General features: G+C 44.1%; 1 protein-coding gene and 1 long non-coding RNA gene across 18 annotated transcripts in view; one reads left to right on the forward strand and one right to left on the reverse strand.

The window, feature by feature from the left end:
* The window catches only part of Emsy (EMSY transcriptional repressor, BRCA2 interacting), a 75,277-nt gene extending 73,355 nt beyond the window's left edge, over window positions 1-1,922 (reverse strand). For 13 of the 17 annotated variants that reach the window (XM_076938453.1, XM_034501949.2, XM_076938444.1 and 10 more), the window contains exons 1-2: window positions 1,797-1,922; window positions 59-167 (exon numbers count right to left, since the gene is read on the reverse strand). In XM_076938453.1, coding sequence (XP_076794568.1) covers window positions 59-128 — 70 coding nt within the window. In that variant the 5' untranslated portion in view covers window positions 129-167; window positions 1,797-1,922. The remainder of the gene's footprint in view (window positions 1-58; window positions 168-1,796) is intronic. The other 4 variants (XM_034501922.2, XM_034501906.2, XM_034501888.2 and 1 more) reach the window with 1 other exon arrangement.
* A 277-nt stretch (window positions 1,923-2,199) lies between these two features.
* Window positions 2,200-3,075, forward strand: LOC117717884 (uncharacterized). The gene is made up of 2 exons (XR_004607979.2): window positions 2,200-2,621; window positions 2,941-3,075. It is a non-coding gene; the product is annotated as an uncharacterized LOC117717884 (long non-coding RNA).
* Window positions 3,076-20,147: the final 17,072 nt, after the last annotated feature.

The raw sequence follows: 20,147 nt of genomic DNA on the forward strand, positions 1-20,147 counted from the left end.
GACAGCCTGAGCTACACAGTGAGAGCCTGTCTCAGAACAAAAACAACAAAAATCATACCCAATTTTCGAAGAATCCGTTTGCATTCATCCCTGCTGAGATCCAGAAGGGTTGGCCACACAACAGGCATTGCTGCTTCTGTTTGGTAGCCCCAAAGAGCTTGTCCTCCCTATCAGAAGAAAAACAAATCAAATTACCAATGTATACGCAGGGAGATGGAGTTCCTTCGACTGGCTACAAAGTAAGATTGAAAAGATTTTCCATTTTCATCTCCACACTTCCAGATCCTGACAAATGAAATAAACCATCATTTGAGAAGACACTGATCCAGCTCATACTAACAGGGGAAAGAACAACGGGTTTTAAAGTCAAACACTTCTTGGTTCCAGATCCAGCTTTACAACATAATTAGTTGTTTCATCCTAGTGAATTGGTCTGTCTGAACCCAATTTGTATACCTTTATTTTTTTTTAGAAAAAAAAAAAAGTAATCCCACCCAGTTTGTTATAAGTATTAGAAAACAGGGCATGCCAAGTTCTTTCATAGTGGCAAATCAAATTTGACATATGACTTGCCGAATTTGATTCTACCACCTGTGCAACCTTGGACAAGTGACTTGACCTCTGCCAGTTTCCTTAATAATAAGTTACGAGATAAAATAAGCAAAGGGTAAAGCAGATTATTTGGATAAATAGAACTCAAAAAACTCTTTTTCTCAAGTTTTGGCAGTAAGAGTCATTTCCACAAGTTACCAAAAGTTTAAAAGCCTGGAATTTCACACTGTGAATTCCTTGGTCACACAGAACCGGTAGTTGTCACACTACAGGTTGAGAACTCAGTAGATCTTCCTTAGCATCTGTTAAACTGATAAATGGATGGTCAGCGGGAGAGTAGAATGAATGAATGAGCCAGCCTAAGAGTCAAACACTAAACCGATATAACTCTTCTATTGTGTTCCGGGCTCTGGGTTGCTAACTCCAACTCTTGGCCTCAAGTGGAGCCCCCTTCCCCCTACTTCCCATAGTCCTCTGAGCTCAGAACCAACCCTGTGCGTGCCGAACTGGACGGCGCGCCCCAGCTGGCAGGATGACATAAAGAAAGGGGGTGGAGAGGAGGAAGGGGCAGAGCCAAAGGAATCCGCTCGCTCCCCAAGCCAGTCCCCGCCTCCCCGTAGAATCTCGGAGGCGGCCGGCGACCGCCCGAATCAGGCACCACGTCACGGCATCCCAAAGCATCCCTTCCAGGGAAACCCACGGCCGGGCCGCACAGCAAAGGAAAGTCGGGCAGCAGCAGCCTGAGCGTGCTCAGGGGTCGCACCGACTCCGTCCCCGCTCAAGTGTCAGCAGGCAGCCCGCCCCGCCCCCTCTCTAAACTCGCACTCCTTCACGGCACCACAACAAGAGCAGCCCGCCCGGCTCCTCGCCCGCGCGGCTCAGAGCCGGTTCCAATGTCAAGCCCGCGCCCCCGCGGCCAGCAGCCGGTCTTGGGAACCCTGGCCAGCGTCCGCGCCTTGCGCACTCCTCAGCGGAGAGGACAACGGAGAAAAAGCAGGGGCGCGGACAGCCAGCCAGACAGTCCGGAGTCGCCTCGAGGTTGCTAGACCTCGACCTCCGGTGTCCCATCACCAGGCATGCTGGAGTCCCCCTCAGTCCACTTGAGGGAGCCCCGCGATCCCGTTAGGAAACAACGGAGGATGGGGCTGACCGCCGCAAGCCGGGCTCCCCATGCCTGGCCAAGCACTCCCCTACCCTGGAGAGCCTGCCAGCTCTTCCCAGGACCCTGCCTGAGAGACACCCACCTGCCCGGCCTTTCGGGGCTCATCTAAAAGGCTCCTCCGCCAAGACTAGGGGACACCAGGAATTAGGTTTGTTTGCGGTGCCTCAGAAGGGGCAAGATGGCGACAGATACCAGAGCGCAGGCGCAAGCGCGCGCGGCTCGCCGGGAGGTGTAGTTCGCCTTTCCCGCCTTTTGAGAAACGAGCACTCAAAAGCCTCCATTCGTCCTGTCCCTTTTCCTCTGCGTTTTGAAAGGAAAGGGCGGACAACGCGGGGTCTAGTGGGAGTTGTAGTCCTAGTTCTACCTCGCTCCTTTTTCTCTCGCTGCTTGCTGGTTACACGCGCAAGGAAGTCTGGGAGTGTAGTTCCTTTAGGCTTCTACATTACCCTCCAGTCTCCAGCTTCGCGCGCCTATCCTTCAGCCTTTCCCAGCCAATCAGCTGCTCTTTCAACTATACGTGTGGCGTCACACGTAGCGATCAAGATGGCGTCGGCAATTGGATCTGAGCTTCGACCTTTTACGCTAGCGAGGTTAGGGATGAAAAAGACACAGCATGGTCCATGATGCCCGGTTGAGGATTAAGATCTGGTTCCTTAGACGCTTGGGAATAGTCATCAGCGTCTTCCAGCCACCCAAACGACAACTCAAGAGAGCTTATCGGCTTCGGAGAGAGAAGACCTCACAGTGGCCCGTACACCCTTCTCGGTGTTAAGAGTTGCAAGTCGAGGAAAGGAATCCGAGCGATCTCAGCTTGAGGTTACGCCATGTACGAAGTAGGAAAAGTAGTGATATCTCGTGCAATATCTATCAAAGGGAAGAAGAGATTTACTTGAGGCACTACGACATGGTAGGTTCACCCTCAGCCTTTGTTATTATTTAAGACACCTCTAAATAAAGAACTCTGGTACCATTGGATGCAATGAAAGTGTGAAAATCTAAAGGAATTGTTTGTATGCATCCTGCTGTTAGCAAATTCCCTTGAAAACTAGGGTAACCACTGGAAGGACATGTAGCTCAGTGGTAAATTGCTTGTAGAGTATGTGCAAGACCTGGAGCTCTGAATTTGATTCCTAGCACTAAGGGGGTGTGGGATAGACACACGAGAAAAACTGCCCTGTGAGAATATTAAGATACACAACGTGGATGAAAGGTTTTTTTTTTCCTAGTTCATTATGAATTACATCTATAATCCCAGCACTGAGGAAGTGGAAGAAGGAAGATGAGGAATGCAAGGTCAGATTGGACTGCAAGAGGCCCCGTGACCAAAATAAAATTAAATAAATTGTGAACCACTGCATAAATGTGAGTCTATTCATGCTCCTGAACAGAGCTGTAGGTTAGTCAGAAATAAAAAGAACTATTTCCTACACATCTCTCCTGGCCTTCTTGTGCACCCTATTTTGAGGTCAATATCTTAAGAATACTTTATAAGGTGGTAAATTAAGTCTTCTAGAGACAAGGATCAAAGATGCAAACCACCACCACCTGACCAGTAAATTAAGTCTTACTAGGAGATTTTGTAATTTAACAGACAATCTTAGATTTGACTCTTGCAGCATCTCCATGAGACAGGTATAGTTAAGCTTTACCACTCTATGAATGGAAAGGCACAGTTGTTCAGGAACGGGTGAACTGAGGGTTCACATAGTAGAACCCTGTTTCAAAAGAGAGCTGGAGAAATAGCTGTGGTTAAGAGCACTGGCCCCTCTTTCAGAGAAGCTGGGTTCTATTCCCAGCACCCACATGGTGACTCACAACCGTAAATTCAGTTACAGGTACCTTAGGCACTGAACACATGTAGTACACAGATGTACATACAGGCAAAACACGCAGAAACAGAAAATCTTTATGTTTTGGCAGCCCGGGGTTGGCGAGAGGTTTAACAAGTAAAGACACATGTCTTGCAAGCCTAGTGACCTGAATTCAATCCTCTCGTGATAGTGAGAGAACTGGCTTCACAAAATTGTCCTCTGACCTCCAGCATGTATACGCACACAATGAGAAAACTCTTCACTTGTTATAAATGTAGGCAGCTTGGTCCTAGAGTCTGTACCTTCAGCCAATAGTACCTCTCAAGCTTTAATACTAGCAGGAACACATGAAGGTAGGCCCTGGTAAGTGCAGATTTTTAGTTGAATAGTTTGGGGATAGCGCCAGATCCTGTTTCTAAGGAGCTCCCAAGTCTCAATGCTGCTGACACTACATATCGTGTTACACCTTCCCCTTTCTTCTAGCCATTTTCATTAGTTGGCTTTTGTTTGTTGTTGTTTGGAGTCAAGATCTTACCATGTACCCTAGGCTAGCCTCAAACTTGAGATCCTCCTGCCTCAGACTCTTGAGAATTACAGGTATGAACCAAAGTCCCTAATGTCCTCTCTCTTAAGGATCAGACTCAAAACTACAGTTCTCCCTTACATCACATCCTGGCCCTACCAGTCTCCTGTCCCCACACTTACCGTGATACACAGCAAAAGAGAGAGAGAGGGAGAGATAGAGAGAGAGATAGAGAGAGAGAGAGAGAGAGAGAGAGAGAGTGAGTATGTGTGTGTATGTGTTAAGGTCATTTAAAAATTCCCTGGCTAGAAAGCAAGCTCTTTATGGAGAGGGACCAACCATATATATTCATTTTTTTGTGTCTGGTGCACAAAATAATAACTATATTAAAAATAATAACTAAAACATACTCGTGACTTTTTCTATTCTAATTGTTTTTCCATGTATTAGCTTCCTTAATCCATATAATAACCTGATAGTAACTGTATTACCCAAGGTTCTCTAGAGGAACAGAACTGATAGAATGAATAAATAAATGTATATATTTATAGAGACGGGATTTATCAGAATGGCTTACAGGCTGTAATCCAGCAATGGCTATCTTCCAATAGAAGATCCAGGAATCCAGTCATTGTTCATCATGGATGTCTCAGCTGGTCTTCAGTATACTCTACAATCCTGAGGAAGTAGGCTGTAATGCCAGTGAAGGAATAGACTTGCTAGAAGAGCAAGCAGACAAAGAGAGCAAGCTTCCTTCTTCCTGTCCTTTACATAAGCTGCAAGCAGAAGGTGTGGCCCAGGTTAAAGGTAGCTCTTCCCACCTCAAAGGATCCTGATTAAAAGTGGGTCTTCCCACGTCTAATGATTTGGTTAAGAAAAAAATCCATCACAGGTCTACCAAGCCACCTGGGTTTTAGTTAATTCCAGATGTATTGAAGTTGACAACCAAGAATAGCCATCAAGTAGCCATATTTGTGGATGGAAAAAAAAAAAAAAAAAAAAAAAAAAACAAGGCACAAGTTAAATCCCATGCATTAACAGATTAGTAAAGCAGCAAAGCTATGATTTCAGATGAATTAGCTTCCAAGGGAGAAGTAAGATCTGCTAGACCTTAGTGATCACAATTGCCTAGTCTGGGAGAATGCTTAGGGGTAGACATAACTATTCCTCCCTTAACAAGAAGCTAAGTATTAAAGCTGACCTCATCAAGATAAGAGGCCTGCCATGGGGCTAGAGATGTAGCTCAGAGGTTTAGTGTACTTGCTACTCTTGTAGAGGACCACAGTTTGATTCCCAACATCCATGTTATCTGTAACTCCAGATCTGGGGAATGTGATACCGTTTTCTGACCTCAGGTACCAGACACACATGTGATTCACATACATGCATGCAGTCAAAACACTCAAACACAAAATAAATTAATCTAAAATGGGAAGAGATTTTCTTTTTAATTATGTGTATGTGATTCTGTGTGGGATTGTTTACATGAGTGCAGTACCAGTGGACCCAGCAGAGAGCGTGGAGCCCCTTGGAGCTGGAGTTACAGGCAGTTGCAAACTACCAGATATAGAGCATGGGAACTGAATTCTGGTCCTCTGCAAAAGCAAACACTTAAATGTTGAGTCATCTCTCCACCCCCAACATGGCTTACTTCTACATTTAAGGAGAAAAGAGTCCAAAGAAGTAACAGCAGGACTGGGCCTTCTGGTTACTGTACTTTCCACTGTGCCACACTGTCCTTAGATTCATACTTTGAAGTTTGCCACTGTAATGCAGTCAAGGGATATACTGAAAATTGGACTACTGAGACCAAAACAAAATAAGTAAACTATGGAATAATAGATCAAGATAAGTGGCTTTGGGGACTGAAAAGAAAGGAAACAAGATAATTGATAATTAACATTCCTGGGATCAAATAGTATCCAACATCGTCGAACCATCTAGAATGGCCTCAGAAAGGACAGCGAGACATCTGGCCACTGCTTCATAAACTATATCCATTCACCCTCAGTATCTTCTGCTTCCTAAATAGCTGGCTTCCTGGTCTCAACAGACAGGGTCTTAACACTCTGTGAATTCAGCCATTTTGCAAATCCTCTTCTTGCTGAGAGGACTCCAAAACACTTTGCCCAGTATGCCACTGTCCTGCCAGAAGCAGCTCTCCTAGTTACCAACAAAATAAAGCTCCAGTTGTTTTCAAGCAGACCCAACATAGTTCCAATTGTAAACTCTTCTAGACCACTACCACCTCTTGGCCCTGTCTTCGTGTCTGTCTAGCACTTAGCTCAAGTGTACTGCCTCCCTTGATGTCCCTTCTTCCTTCTCTGGAACTAAGAATAAAAGCCAGTATTCATCCACACGTCCAGACAGCTCCCTCACGCCGTAACTTTCACTATCAAGCAAAGCTGCCCTTTCCAGTCTGTCACTCTGAGAAAGATCTTTGGTCAGTCTACTGTCACCAGCTTCATCTGCCCCATTGTCCTCTCTTCTCATGCACCATTATAAAAGCCTGTCATCATCGTTGCTGCTGGCCAGCTCCTCACTTCTGTGACAGCATCTTCTACTTCATTCTACCAAGCTGTTCCACAGAAATCAGAGACCAAGTTATTCCACATCCTAAGCAACACTTTTTAACCCAGTTTTCTTATTCCTTCATCCTCACCGAACCTGTTCAACTTCAGTGACATTTGCAGGTTTCCGGTTCAATTCTGCTTCCTTTTCCTGTTTTGACTTTCTACCCTGAACCCCACATCATTTATTTCAAACTCAGTCTTCTCACCAGTTTCCATTTATTTCTGTCCTGTCCACCTAAGATAGTCTTCAACCTTACATAATTTTCACCAATTTGTTAACCATTAGTCCTTAATAAATTATCACAAACCCCAGTGTCTTGAAACAATAAATATTTTGTTTTAATTCAGTTTTTAGTTTCTGAAAAAGTCACAAGTTACTTAGCTGGGTGATTTTGGGTGGAGAGGGGAAGGCAAGGTTGAGAAAGGGTCTTATTTTCATACTTCAGTCTTGCTTGGAACCCACTACATAGCCAGGCTGGCCTAAATCTCTTGATTATCTTCCTACTTCAGCCTTAAGAGGTTCGATTACAGGCATAATACTGGCAACTTCCATGGTCCAAAACTATCCTGGTTACTAGCCAAAACAACTCACATCCTTTCCACACTCCGCTCAAAATTTCTAGTCTCTCTTCATTATAGAAACAGGTTTCTGTGTCTGGTTTCCTTTTTTTCTCTTTTCAATTAAATAAATAAATGAACCTCATATATGTGTGTGTTTGCTTGTGTGTGCACACATGAGCACCATATCCACATGTAGTGGCATGCTACACATGGAGATATGCAGGTCAGAGGACAACTTTTGGGAGTAACCTCTTCACCCTGAGTGATCACCCTGGGGGTCAAACAAAGGTCCTCAGCCATGTGTAACACATGTTGTTACCCCAACCTTACTCTTGAGGACATTTTTGTCATCTAATCTGATCTAGGTACATTCCCTCAGGTACATTTACTATCAGGGTAGCCAACTATTCTCCCTGTGTGTCTAATGACAGAAATGGGCATAGAATGGCAACCACAAACTTCCGTTCCAAACAGGAAAAAAACGGAAGAGCCAGGACCAGTGGCACAGGTGCTAATACAATCGGAGGAAAGACAAAATTAGGATTGTCATGCACCAGCTCTCAAATTATTTCCCTGTCTGAGGCTCATTTTTTGGTCTCGGCTTGAGTCTCTACAGCTCCTAATCCCACCTTCAGAACTTTCTGAATTCTGCTTTCCTACCCATTCTTTTCCAGTTTAAAAAAAACCAAAACTGTTCTGAGGCCAAGTAGTTTTTCACCTGCTTCCTGCTCATCAAAGCTCAGGAGTTCAAAAGCTTATTTTCATTTTAAGCATTCTCTGTTTCTTTTCATCTAAATTTGTAACATATGATTCTTAATTTATTTCTATTTCATATGTGTTGGTATTTTGCCTGCATGTATGTCTGTGTAAGGGTGTCAGATCCCCTGGAACTGGAGTTACAGACAGTTGTGAGCTGCCATGTGCATGCTGGGAATTGAACTTTAAGAGCCATCTCTCCAGCTCCATGATTTTTTAAAAATGTTTAAAAAACTCTAAGGAGTTATATTCTCCCTTTTTTTTGATTTGATTAATTAAAAGCCACACCAACAAGCTTTAACCAAAGAAATCCTTCCCTGTTGTAGTCTTCCTGTAAACTTGCTGTGGGATAATTAACTTAATACTCCCAGATTATTTATTTATTTATTTATTTATTTAAGAACAAGGGTCCCATCTAATTCAGGCTAGCCTACAGCTGGCTGATGTGGCCAGGTGTGACCTTGAACTCCTGATCATCCTGCTTCTCCCTATTCCTGGGATTACAGGTATGCTCCACCACCCTAAGCTTCTATTATTTTTAAAGATGTTGAAGTATACCGTTAAGATGTTTAAGGGACTGTTGTCAGTGAAGCGCCGTGGTGAATCTGAGCTCTTTATGGAGGGTTTTATAGTCACACCCTTAACTTTGTCTCTAGACTTTGTTACTCAATAGAGCCCAAGTTTCATCTCTACCTGCTAGCTGTTTAATTTAAACATTTGGCATCTGGAAAAACTAGGAATGAAAAACAAAACCTCTTTATTTTAAAAATTACCCAGTCTAGGTCTCTTGGTCTTGATAGGTTGTTCTTTATTTTCTCGAGAAGCTGTGTGGTGCTTGTAACACTGCTTGGAAAACATCAATTAGATTATCCAGCATATTAGGTACCTTTTCAGTTTCCCTGCCATCCCTGGTAACCACTAAAATTTCTTCTACTATATATTTAAGATTCACATTCATCCCACTTCCAGTAAGGTTTTCCTCGTTTTCTTTGTGCTCTCTCAGATGCCTTGCTGTAGAAACCTCAGGCTTCTGCTGACAGCCCTTTTTGAAACCTGTTAGGTCAGCACTAACACCAGTCCCAAAACCATACTTAAAGTTTTTGTATAACATCCTACTCTGAATCCCAAAATTTGACCTGCTGATTAACTACTACATAACATCACCACAAAAATTCCTGGCAAAAACAGTAAGATTTATTTTCACTCATGAATTTGCAATGTGAGTAGGACTTGGCAGGAGTATCAGCCATAGTGGGAAAGTACAAATTGTTAACAATCACACCCAAATTTAAACTCAGTTCCAACTCTTAAAACAAATGCTTTTCTTACTATATCAGTATGATACCGTTGTCCTAGATGGATAAATATTAAGTTTAAAACCCATAATGATCCATGTGCAGAAGAAGAGTTAAAAGAGAAGGGACTAATATGAAAGCAAGTCACGCTGGGCAGTGGTGGCACATGCCTTTAATCCCAGCACTTGGGAGGCAGAGGCAGGCAGATTTCTGACTTTGAGGCCAGCCTGGTCTACAGAGTGAGTTCCAGGACAGCCAGGACTACACAGAGAAACCCTGTCTCGAAAAACCAAAAAAAAAAAAAATCTGCAGAGGCCATGCATAGCAGTTTATACCTTGTACTCGGGAGGCAGAGTATGTGGATCTCTGAGTTCCAGGACAGCCTGGTCTACATAGTTCCATTGGTTTGGTTTTAAGATAGGGTCTCATTTAGCCCATCTAGCTTTGATCTTGCGACAAAGGTGAGAATGACCTTGAACCACTGGTCTTCCTGTCTCACTTCCTGAGTGATGACATTACATTTGTGCTACCATGCTCAGCTTCATGTAATGCTGGAGAGCCAACTTAGGACTTCATGCATACTAGGTACTAGGCAAGCATTCTGTACACCAACCCCCAGATATCCAAGATCTGGAGGCAAAGGACATAAACATTAGCAACCTCAAAAAGCAAAATGGGGAATGTTAAGTCTTAGTAGTCCTCGGCTGGGAGTGCTGGTCAGAATAATGTGGGGAGCACTCTGGAATGTCAGAAGACAGAGGTACAGCCATGGAGGAAAGAAAGCCTTAGATGGTCACCAGGTGGTGTCTCTGCCCTAACAGTTTCTAGGTCTGTGACTTCCACTATACCTCATGACATAGTACCAGACTTAATAACACAAGTCTTTGCCATTTAAGCCACAGTGGACTCCAAATGGCAGAGCACTGTCTGTACTCTAGACCATGACTTGACACTGATTAATGGCTCGATTATCTGACAGCCAAGGAGGATTGCAAGTGAAAATAGAAACAAAGATGTAGTCTTACACATTGATTTTTTTCACCCTGCTTCATTCTAGGGAAAAAAAGGGGGGGGGCGGGTGTGAGGTTCTCCCAAGTGCTAAAATTAAAATGCCTCAGGTGAGGGACTGATGATATTCTGCAATTATCCAAGGCAAGGCCCAAGCTGGTTCCTAAAGATGGAAATAATAACCGTGTCAGATGTGGAAATCAGCTACCATGGGGGAGGGGATGATAAATCCAAATATAATATCCATCTTGTCTTCACCTCAGAGGGTTTCCAGCTGCTTGTGCCGTTCTGCTGTGACTTGCCAGAGATGAAATAAAAAAAAAAAAAAAAAAAAAAAGAAAAGAAAAGGCTCCAGTCGAGCCAGCTGGAGGAAAAGCTTGGAGGCATATTCTCTTTCAAGAAGTGCTGAGAACTCCTGAAGTCTTCAGAGAAATGGTAGAAGGTGTTCTTTTTCTTGTCAGTTCCAATTAAGGTCTTTCGATGGTGAACCCCAGAGTACAGCATTGTTTCCTGAGTGTGCTAGTGAAGATCAGGTCAGGCCCCTCTTGGGTTGAAAGGGCTTTGTTGTGATGCTGTGGGCTTAAACTTGTCACTTTAAGGTCAGTGGTACAAATCCATGGCTCACTGAAGGTTACGGTAATAAAGGAACACAGGCTTGTGATGGTGAGCCCAGGGAGTGTGTATTGAGACTCGGTTGTGGGAAAGAAATAATCCAAATAATGTTCAATTGAGTATGTACAAACACACATGTGTGCGCGCACATGCCTGCTCTGACACATCATGAGGCAATCAGTGGTAATAGCAGTTATTCTAGCAGATCACAATTAGATTGACAATGGAGCCTACAACCTTGGGAGCTCGGAATCTGTTCAGAACAATGAATCATGGCAGGCATTAATGAATGGTGAGTTGAATCTGGGCATTTCGTCACAGCACCCTGCCTAAGCTTTCTGTAATAGGTCTTGTCTCTTCCCGCTCTCCTGTGGCTGCACCCTCCATTATATTAGTCTTTTCTGTCTTACAGAGTAAAACTTATTGACAAGGTGTTCAAATCATCTTATCTCTCCCACCTTGTAAGACTTTCATGGAAATGTTTCTGCCATACACACAATAAAACTTTTGTTTATATGAAATAAGTAAGTGATATACCCACTTTCTCTCATTTTCTTTGCACTGGTTCTTTTAAAATGAACCAATAGAGAAAGATTGAAGGTTGGATCCTAGCCAATGGGGGAAAAGACAGAGTCACCATTAACATCCAACTAAAAGCCAAGTGACCTTCCTGTCCAAGCGTGCTTGCTAGTCTGGATATGTTCTGGTCTACTTATTTTGTAATTCTTTTTGTACCATGTACATGCAGTACCAATGGTTCAGAAGAGGACATCAGATCTCCCTGAAACTGGAGTTCCAGAGAGTTGTGAGCCACCTAGTGTGGGTGCTGAGAACCAAACTCAGGCCCTCTGCAAGAACAGCAAGTGCTCTTAACCACTGAGCCATCTCTCCAGCCGTGGAACACGGTTTTCTAAGCACAAATGGGAAGAAGGAAATGTTGGTGGAAATTAGAAGAGATCTGAATTTGAATCCAAATTCCCCAACTTTAAAGGGTTTTTTTTTAAAGCAAGTTATATCACCTCTTTTGTATGAAATTTTCTGTGCTGGGGATTAAACCTAGGGTTTAGAAGGTAGGTATATAAGCAGTAAAGACTGCCAAGAACTCTCAGATAGACCAAGCTCCAAATGGACTCTCAGCCAAGTCCAATCACCTAGAAGAAGCAGAGACCAAACTAGCACCCTGAAAGAGTAGAGACCAGCAGTATTGACAAAAGAAACAAAATCCAGCCAAGCTGCCTAGAAGAGGCTCACAGTGCCTATAGGTTGTGTAGTATACTCCAGGTCTCCAGCTTTTAAAACTGTTACCCATGCTGGAGTGGGCATGGGTGATACAGTTGTCTTAGAGTCACTTCTGTTCCTGTAAGTAACCTCTCAGCCATATTCTTGTAAGTAACCAATAAAACACAGTGCTTCATGAAGTTGAACTTTGGTGTCACCCTTACTTTGGTCTGCCATCAGCTCTTTATCTGAGGTAAGTAAACATTTGTTCATGTCTTCCCCAGCAATAGTGTCACATAACACCTCTATATGGGATTAAGAAGGAAAAAGCAATATCTTGTAATAAACCATGTAAAGTTCCTAGCTCGGTGTTTGGTACAGGGTAGACTGTTAGTGGGTAAGTGTTGATTTTATTCACTGATCTATGAAGTCCAGCTTAGTGTTTGATAAGTGTCAGTCTCCCTACCTGTCCATTCTTCCCTGTTTATTTTTCCTTCATTCCATAACTTTACTTTAATCCCATACTGCCTTGTGCCTTTTCCCTAGGTCGTTAGGTGGGTGTGTGCCCCAGCAGGTGAAGGCCAGAGTTGATACCACTTGTCTTTCTGTACCACTCCCCATCTTAATTGAAACAGGCTTTCTTACTGATCCTGGAGCCCGCCAATTCAGATAGACTGACTGGTCAGCAAGCCCCAAAGATTGCCCTTTCTCTCTCTCCCCACTGCCAGGATTACACAAATGTGCCACCACGACTCACTTTTGAATGTGTATGTTGGAGACAGATCTCAAGTCCTCATGTTTGTGCAGCAAACACTGAGTCATTCCCAGACACTCCTAGGACTTCTCCTCTGCCGACTGCTCCTAGGACTGCTCCCTTAACTCGTACTCTTATGTAAGCCAAACATGTCTCAAACAAACAGCATAGGGATTGTTTTAGGAAAGGCATCTCCTGAATGATTGTCTCACTGAAATAACATTTAATCCTGCTTTCCAGGAGACAAACGAACATGTCTGCCTTCTCCCAGCATAATGCTGAATCGTGTAAACAGCAAGGAAGACATTTCCCTAGAATTAAGTGGTTCACAGTTGATCGCTGTCCATCCAGCCCAAATGCTCAGAGCCTCTATTTCCAGATGTCTTTGTTTCTTCTGCTTCCAGCCTAGCCAGACCAGAGAACATTCTTATAATTCCCACGAGGACATTCTTATTCCCAAAAGGGTAACCTGATATATCTTTTTCTGCTGATCTGATTACAGAGTGAAATACATTCCTTGGAAAAAATGCACAAGAGTGAAGTTTTCTCTCTTTTTCCCTGTCCCCCTCCCCACAAAAAAAGTATAGAAGACTCTAGAAAGTGAGAAAAACTGAAGCCAGAGGAAAAAAATTCTGTTGTACTGCAGGCAATGAAGAACACATGTAGTCGACATAACAGATGTCCTGGGTTTAAAACCTCAGAGCCATAAAAGACTCTGTATCTTAGGAAAAGAAACAGAACTAAGAAAATAGATAAAGGACTGAGGAAATAGATGGCTCAGTGGGTAAACTTACTGTGCAAGCATGAGGACCTGAGTTCAAATTCCCAGAATCCACATAAAAGCAGGATGGAGCTGCATTCATATCTGCAATCCCAACAACCCTATGGCAAGATCAGAGGTAGAGACAGGAAAATCTTTTAAAGATGGTGGGCTAGCCATACACAGCAGCAAGCAACAAGGAGACCCTGCCTCCAACAAGGTGGAAGATGGACTGGCACCAGAGATTGTACTCCAGTTTACACACACACACTCAAGTGCACATGCATACACACTAAAAATAAAACAATATAAATATAAAATCAATAAGGAAATCTAAGAAGCCCCTAAACCCCGTGCTCTTTGTAACAATTTAGAACTGGAAGTAATACCTCAATCCAATTCATCCAACATTTTGTGAAATCCAAACTCAGGGCACCGAGGTTACAGAGATCCTGGTGAAGGCATACTTTTCATCTTCGTCTATCGTTCTGTTCTCTGTTACTGGGAAAAAAATGTTCAGCTACGGACACACAACTGTGAATTAAGATGTAGGGACTCACTTTAAGAGTTCAGACTCTGAAGCTAGAGAGAAGGCTCAGCAGTTAAGACTGTGCCGTGCTCTTACAGATAGCCACGTTTTGTCCCCAGCACCCAAGTCGGATGACTCACACTGCTTAACTCTAGATCCTCTTCTGGCCTCCAAGGGCACCTGCACTCACATGAACAAACCTATACACGAATACACACATTAATTTTAAAATGAGTAAAATTTTAGCAACAACAAAGAATCCCGCATCCACAGTTGTGGTCGTAGCTAAGGAAATGCTGCTCCGGAGGTAGAAGGAAGCATGGATCAACGGAGCCCCCAGACAGACGTACCAGTGCAATTCAGGGCTACCCAGACTACACAAAAGGGGTTTCAACAGACCAACTGGTGGAGATGACTTAAAACAAACTGTAGATTGACACTTAAATGTCTGGCATCTGGCTGAATAATAATAATCTAATAACTAATAACCAGGAGCCCTCAAATAGCCCTGCTATTTTTTGTTTGTTAAGATTGGGTCTCACTATGTTGCCCAGGCTGGCCTCAGACTCAGGATGATCCTATCCCAGCTTCCTGAGAGCTGGGATTACAGGGATAGGACACCCCTAAACAGAGCAAGGGCTACATTCTACCTCAGGTTCTGTTCTTATCCAGATGTGTGACCGCTTGTAAGTGTCATTTGTGGGCCTTGGTATATCAGGAGGAGCCCTTCCTTCCACAGGCTTCACACACCTCTCTCTATTGCACTTACCACGTTGTTCACAGGTCTGAAATTTGTGAACTCATTCACTAACCTGAGATTCCCAGAGAGGAGTGACTTTCATAGTCTCTGTCCTGAAAACATAGGTAGGGAATATGCCAGTAAAGTAAAAAATAGTTTGATTGGTGGGAAATATGGGAATGCAAACAAGACAGTGTTGTACACTGTATGAAGGTGTGTCCCTGTAAAGGCCTCACCTGCCTAAGGCACCTTGGCTTGGCTTAATAAAGAGCTGATAGCCTACAGCTAGGTAGGAGAGAGTAAGCGGGACTTCCAGGCAGAGATAGGAACTCTGGGAGAGAATCAGGCACAGGGGATTCGCCAGCCAGGTATGGGGGAAGTTAGATGTTGGAAGAATGGGGACTAAAGTAGAGGTAACGGGCCACATGGCAAAGATGAATAGTATAAATGGGATATTACGCTATACAAGCCAGTTGGGAATAAGCCTAAGCTATAAGGCCTAAGCATTCATAAATAATAAAAGGTCTCCACATCATTTTTCTAAAGCTGGCAGGTCAAGATGGCCAGGCAATAAGACAAAGTTGGACCTTGGGTATTTGAAGCTGTAGGATTGAGGGCAACTAGTGAGTTACCATTGGACGGTCCAGAGCCAGGATGATTCAAGTGGGTTCAAATAGCGTATTCTGAATGATTCATGACAGAAGCTAAGGCTGAGCCCAGGGTCTGGCTGAAGGAGATCCAGAGTACTGTATGAACCGAGAACGCATAAAGAGCACCTGACCTTACAGGGGGCATGGTGCATACCAGAAGGGAGTGCGTGACCTGAGTCAATGAGATTGCAGGGGGATCCTGAGCAGAGAGGCTCTACTACAGACAGACCAGCAATGCTGAGGGGAAAGATAGGAGCAGAGTCTCGGGTTGGGAGGAGGGGCTGGGGGAGGGGGGGAGAGGAAGTGCAGGCAGGTTGAAAGGCAGTGGGAAGAGCCAGCCAAGACAGGGATGTAAGCAAGGGGGAAGGCCTAAGGTCAGAATTTGAAAGCCTTCAGCTCCAAGCTAAGAGCTTAGATTGACCCAGTAGGACAGAGGCTGTAAATTATCCTCATGCTTTGGTGTATGTGCTTTGCTTGACCCCCAAACAGGTTTTAAATAGTTTGTTTTGCTGATGTTTCAGATCTGGGTCTGGCCACCCTAGGCTCTCATTTGGGTTGTCCTGAGGGCTGTTTGTCCTATGTGCTACGCACAAGTGTTTTGTGACTCCACAGACTCACCACACCCTTCTGTCATGTGCTTGTGTTCTTGGTTGTTAAGAAGAAATATATTTCCTAGTATCAGTGTCTCACTGTGGTTGACACAGAGGTCAAACCACCACCATGGGCATTTCAGGAAATGGGGAACAACAGGCCTCTGAGGAAGAAATGAAGTCTGTCCTCAGGGAGACAGTCGATTTCTCCTAAGCCTGTTCCCTTCGCTTGTTTGTCATCTGCAGGGTTTGCTGTGTAAAATGCAATGACTTCATGGAGCCACCTCACTTTCATTAAATCTCACAGTGCTCACAGAGCATCAAGAAGGAATGTGCAGGGTGGGCTAGTCTTAAAGGTGTAGAAGACATGTCTGGCCAGAGCCTGTGGAAGAGAGGCCAACACTGACTCTCAGAGCCTCAAATAAGTGATGAATCAAATAGAAAGAAAGGACACAGAGAAAGGGTTTGTCCGGGCCCCAAAAGCTGCTAATGGCCAGAGTTCTCTGCAGCCAGTAATGCCACAGGGGAGATGTAAGAGCAGATCCGCCCACACCCCTATCTAGGGCCAAAAGACTGAAGTGCAGGGGCTTGAGAGCTGGCCTAGCTGTTTAGCAAGGTCACCAGATCCAGCCACTCGCCTGCTAGCCATCTCTCCTCACATCCCAGCACTGCCCTTCCCATCTAAGTACCTGAACCCTCCAGGTCTCCTAGAGTCTTGGACTCAGCTTTTGAGCTCTGAACAGCTGTTCAGAGGAGGCTGCCTCAGCCCCACGGGGACCTCCTGTCTTCAGCGATGATTCTCCGAAGCTCAGCTCTGGCAGTCTGGCCTCCTCTCCCCGTGTAACTGATCCCAGTCCTCTAGTTCTGTCAGCACCTCTTCTGTGTATACTATGACATGTGTGAGCCCCCAGCTGGGCGGCAACCCTCAATGAAGTGTGAGTTTCCTCCCAGCTCACACAGACTGCCTTTCAGCAGAAAGCCAGACGCCTGGGACCCACTAGTCTTAAAAACCGTGCTTTCACTGGGGGATCGTGGAGAAGAGATCCCCTAAGCCTTCAGATTGACATCCCTGCTCTATGTCGTCTCCCACAACCATTCTGCTTATGCCTGCAGAATTAATATATATAACAGCACAGTGCTGTTTCAAACTCCTTCAGTGGCTTCCCCTTTTCTACAAAGTTCAAAGCAAGCTATGTGTGTTAGCATGGGGTACCTTCCCCAAGAAGATCCCAAAATGCTTTTTATTGGCTTCCCTCACTCCCACCATATCAACAACAAATGCTGCATCTGCAATGGTGCACTCTATGGTTTTCAGGCAAGGAGCTTGCTTATCCTGCCTCTCCTTCCTTCTCTCTTCCCAGGTATAGCCCTATGAGTCTATAATTCCAAGGCTAGAGAGGAAAAGACAGGTGTATTTCTGGGGCTAGCTGGCCAGCCAGTCTAGCTGAATCCATGGCTCCAGATTTCATGAGAGACTCTGCCCCAATAAATAATGTGGAGATTGATAGAGACAGATACTTAATGTTGAACTGTGGCTCCCACCTGCACAAATAAACACACACACACAGGCGGGGGAAGGAAGGGAGACAGAGAGACAGAGTCAGAGAGATAGACACACCTGTGTATCTATTTAATTATTTTGATCATGTGCTTTAGAACCTAAACCACAGAGGTCAAGTAACATTTATCTGTAACTCCAGAGCCTTGTAAAGATGTTCAGAAATATTTATAAGAATGATTGTGCCCTCCATCCTGCCATATTTGGTAGATTTAGAACAAGGCCTTTCTGATATCTCATGCAGTCTTATCCTCTTCAGCATAGGAATGGTTTTTAAGTTTCATTTTGTCCATTCTTGCATTTGATGACACGAATCTCTTTAGAATGTCTCTAGTGAGGACATGGTGCCAAGTCATTTCCCACAAGGACAATTGGAAAAGTGGCTAGGCCCATCTAGGTGGAAGTAAATGCCTGTACCAAGAGACGAATTTCCTATCCCAAAACACCACAGGTAGTCTCTTTATAGTGCAGACTTTTCCTTTCTGCCCAGTGTTCTCAAGCCCAAATGATAAAAGCTCAACTTGCTGGTAAAAAAGGACAAGACCAAGCCACTAGTGTGTCACTTCCCACCATTCCACACTGCGTAATGTGGCTGCCCCTTTTCATTCTCATAGGAGTGAGGCATCCTAAGTACCACACATCAACGATCCAGGAATCTGGACATTGTACCCCAGATACTGGGAGACAATGAGATTTAAATAAAAGGTCATGGTCTTTGGAGCCAGCCTGGTGGGAGTGTGCAATTTTCATTGTCTGGCTAAGAACGGACTCTGAATGGTATTCTGTAATTTCCTATCTCTGTTACTTTGGCTAAAGCACCCAACTTCTCTGAGGCTTCATTTTATAGTATGTAAAAGAGGGAATGCCATTGTTCTCACTGGTTTATGACAAATAAAAAAATGCATGGGCATCAGATTAGGATATTCTCAGCTTCTAGTGATAAACAACGACCCAAAATGGCTATCATCATAAAGGAAATCTTATAATCTTACATAACAAGAAGTCCAGAAGTAGGGGAGTTTCAGGATTGGTGAGTTCCTAAAGGACCCAGGTTACCTTCATTCTCTGCTACCCTCAGCATGAAGTTTGGCTAGACTGGATTCCCACCGTTCAAGGAATCACACCCACACCCTCCACTACACAGCAGCAGAAGAGGTCACCCTGTCTCATAAGAGTGAGAAAATCTTTCCTAGAAGCCCCTCGCTGATTCTTGCCCTCATATCTTTGACCAGACCTGAGTAACAACTCATGCTTTAACCCAACAACTGACAAGGGAGATTAGGATCACCATGATTGGTCATAGTGGAGATCAAGTTCATTGCCCAAGAGATCGATCTCTGAACAACAGGATTCAGTTAGCAGAGAGGGGTAAGGGTGGATGTTGGGAAAGACTCCAACGGTGTCTGTTACATGTGTAGTTGTGTGGTAAACATGATTTGTTCACTGTGTATTATAAACTCTTACTATGTGAACTCATTGGTGATAAATCTAAGGCCCCAGCTTCTTCTCCTGAAAGATGGGGATAAGATTATCTGGTTTGACAGTAGTGGGGCACACCTGTAATCCCAGCACTTAAAACATGCAAACAGGAGGAGCAGGAGTTCAAAGTCATCCCCAGCTACAGACTGAGTTCAAGGTCAGCCTGGACTACATGAGACCCTGTCTCAAAATACAAAAATAAAAACAAAAGCCAGGGCTGGACAATGGTGGCACATGCCTTTAATCCCAGCACGAGGGAGGCAGAGGCAGGTAGGTGTCTGTGAATTCAAGGCCAACCTGGCTTACAAAGGACAGCCAAGACTACACAAAAGAACCCTGTCATAGAAAGAAAACAACAAATAAGCAAAAAATTAATAAAAAAGATTAAATTGATACCATATAAAGTCATCAGAGCTTAATAAAGACCTACTTAATATAGTTGTGTCTAATTATTGCCTAGGTACTTGGGCTACAGGGATTTATAAAGGTTCCTGGAGTTGGCTCCTGCCTGCAAAACTCAATGATCACTAGAAACAGTTTATATTTAGCATTCTCTGATTGCAATTCTACATGTTAATTTGTCAGCCTGTAATCCTGTAAGTACAGCCCTGTATACCCAATAGTTTTCCCTTTGTGTGAGGAAGCTCAGTGAGACAGTGATCTCTGTAAAATGGTCAACTGTCACGATGCCCTTGCCCCTAGACAGCATGAAAAGCAATCCTGCTTCCCCTACAGAAGCATTTGATAGCACATGGCCAGTAACTCCAACCATCCTGAGAGGAGATCTCATTTCTTGGAAGGCAGAAAGCATCTTTTGTCTCCTTTGTTCCTCTGCAGCAGCTACCACTATGTCAGGGTTAAAATCCTATGGCCATTCCATCTCCACTGCTTATGATCTGGGTGATGTTAAGCAAAGTATTTTATTTGTCTATAAATAGCTTTTGCCACACCTGCAAGATGGGAAGAAGCCTCGTCTTTCTTTGCTTTCCCTCATACTCCAGCTTGTGGTGACTTGGA

This window comes from Arvicanthis niloticus, chromosome 1 (genome assembly GCF_011762505.2).
Source record: "Arvicanthis niloticus isolate mArvNil1 chromosome 1, mArvNil1.pat.X, whole genome shotgun sequence".
Taxonomy (NCBI): Eukaryota; Metazoa; Chordata; class Mammalia; order Rodentia; family Muridae; genus Arvicanthis; species Arvicanthis niloticus.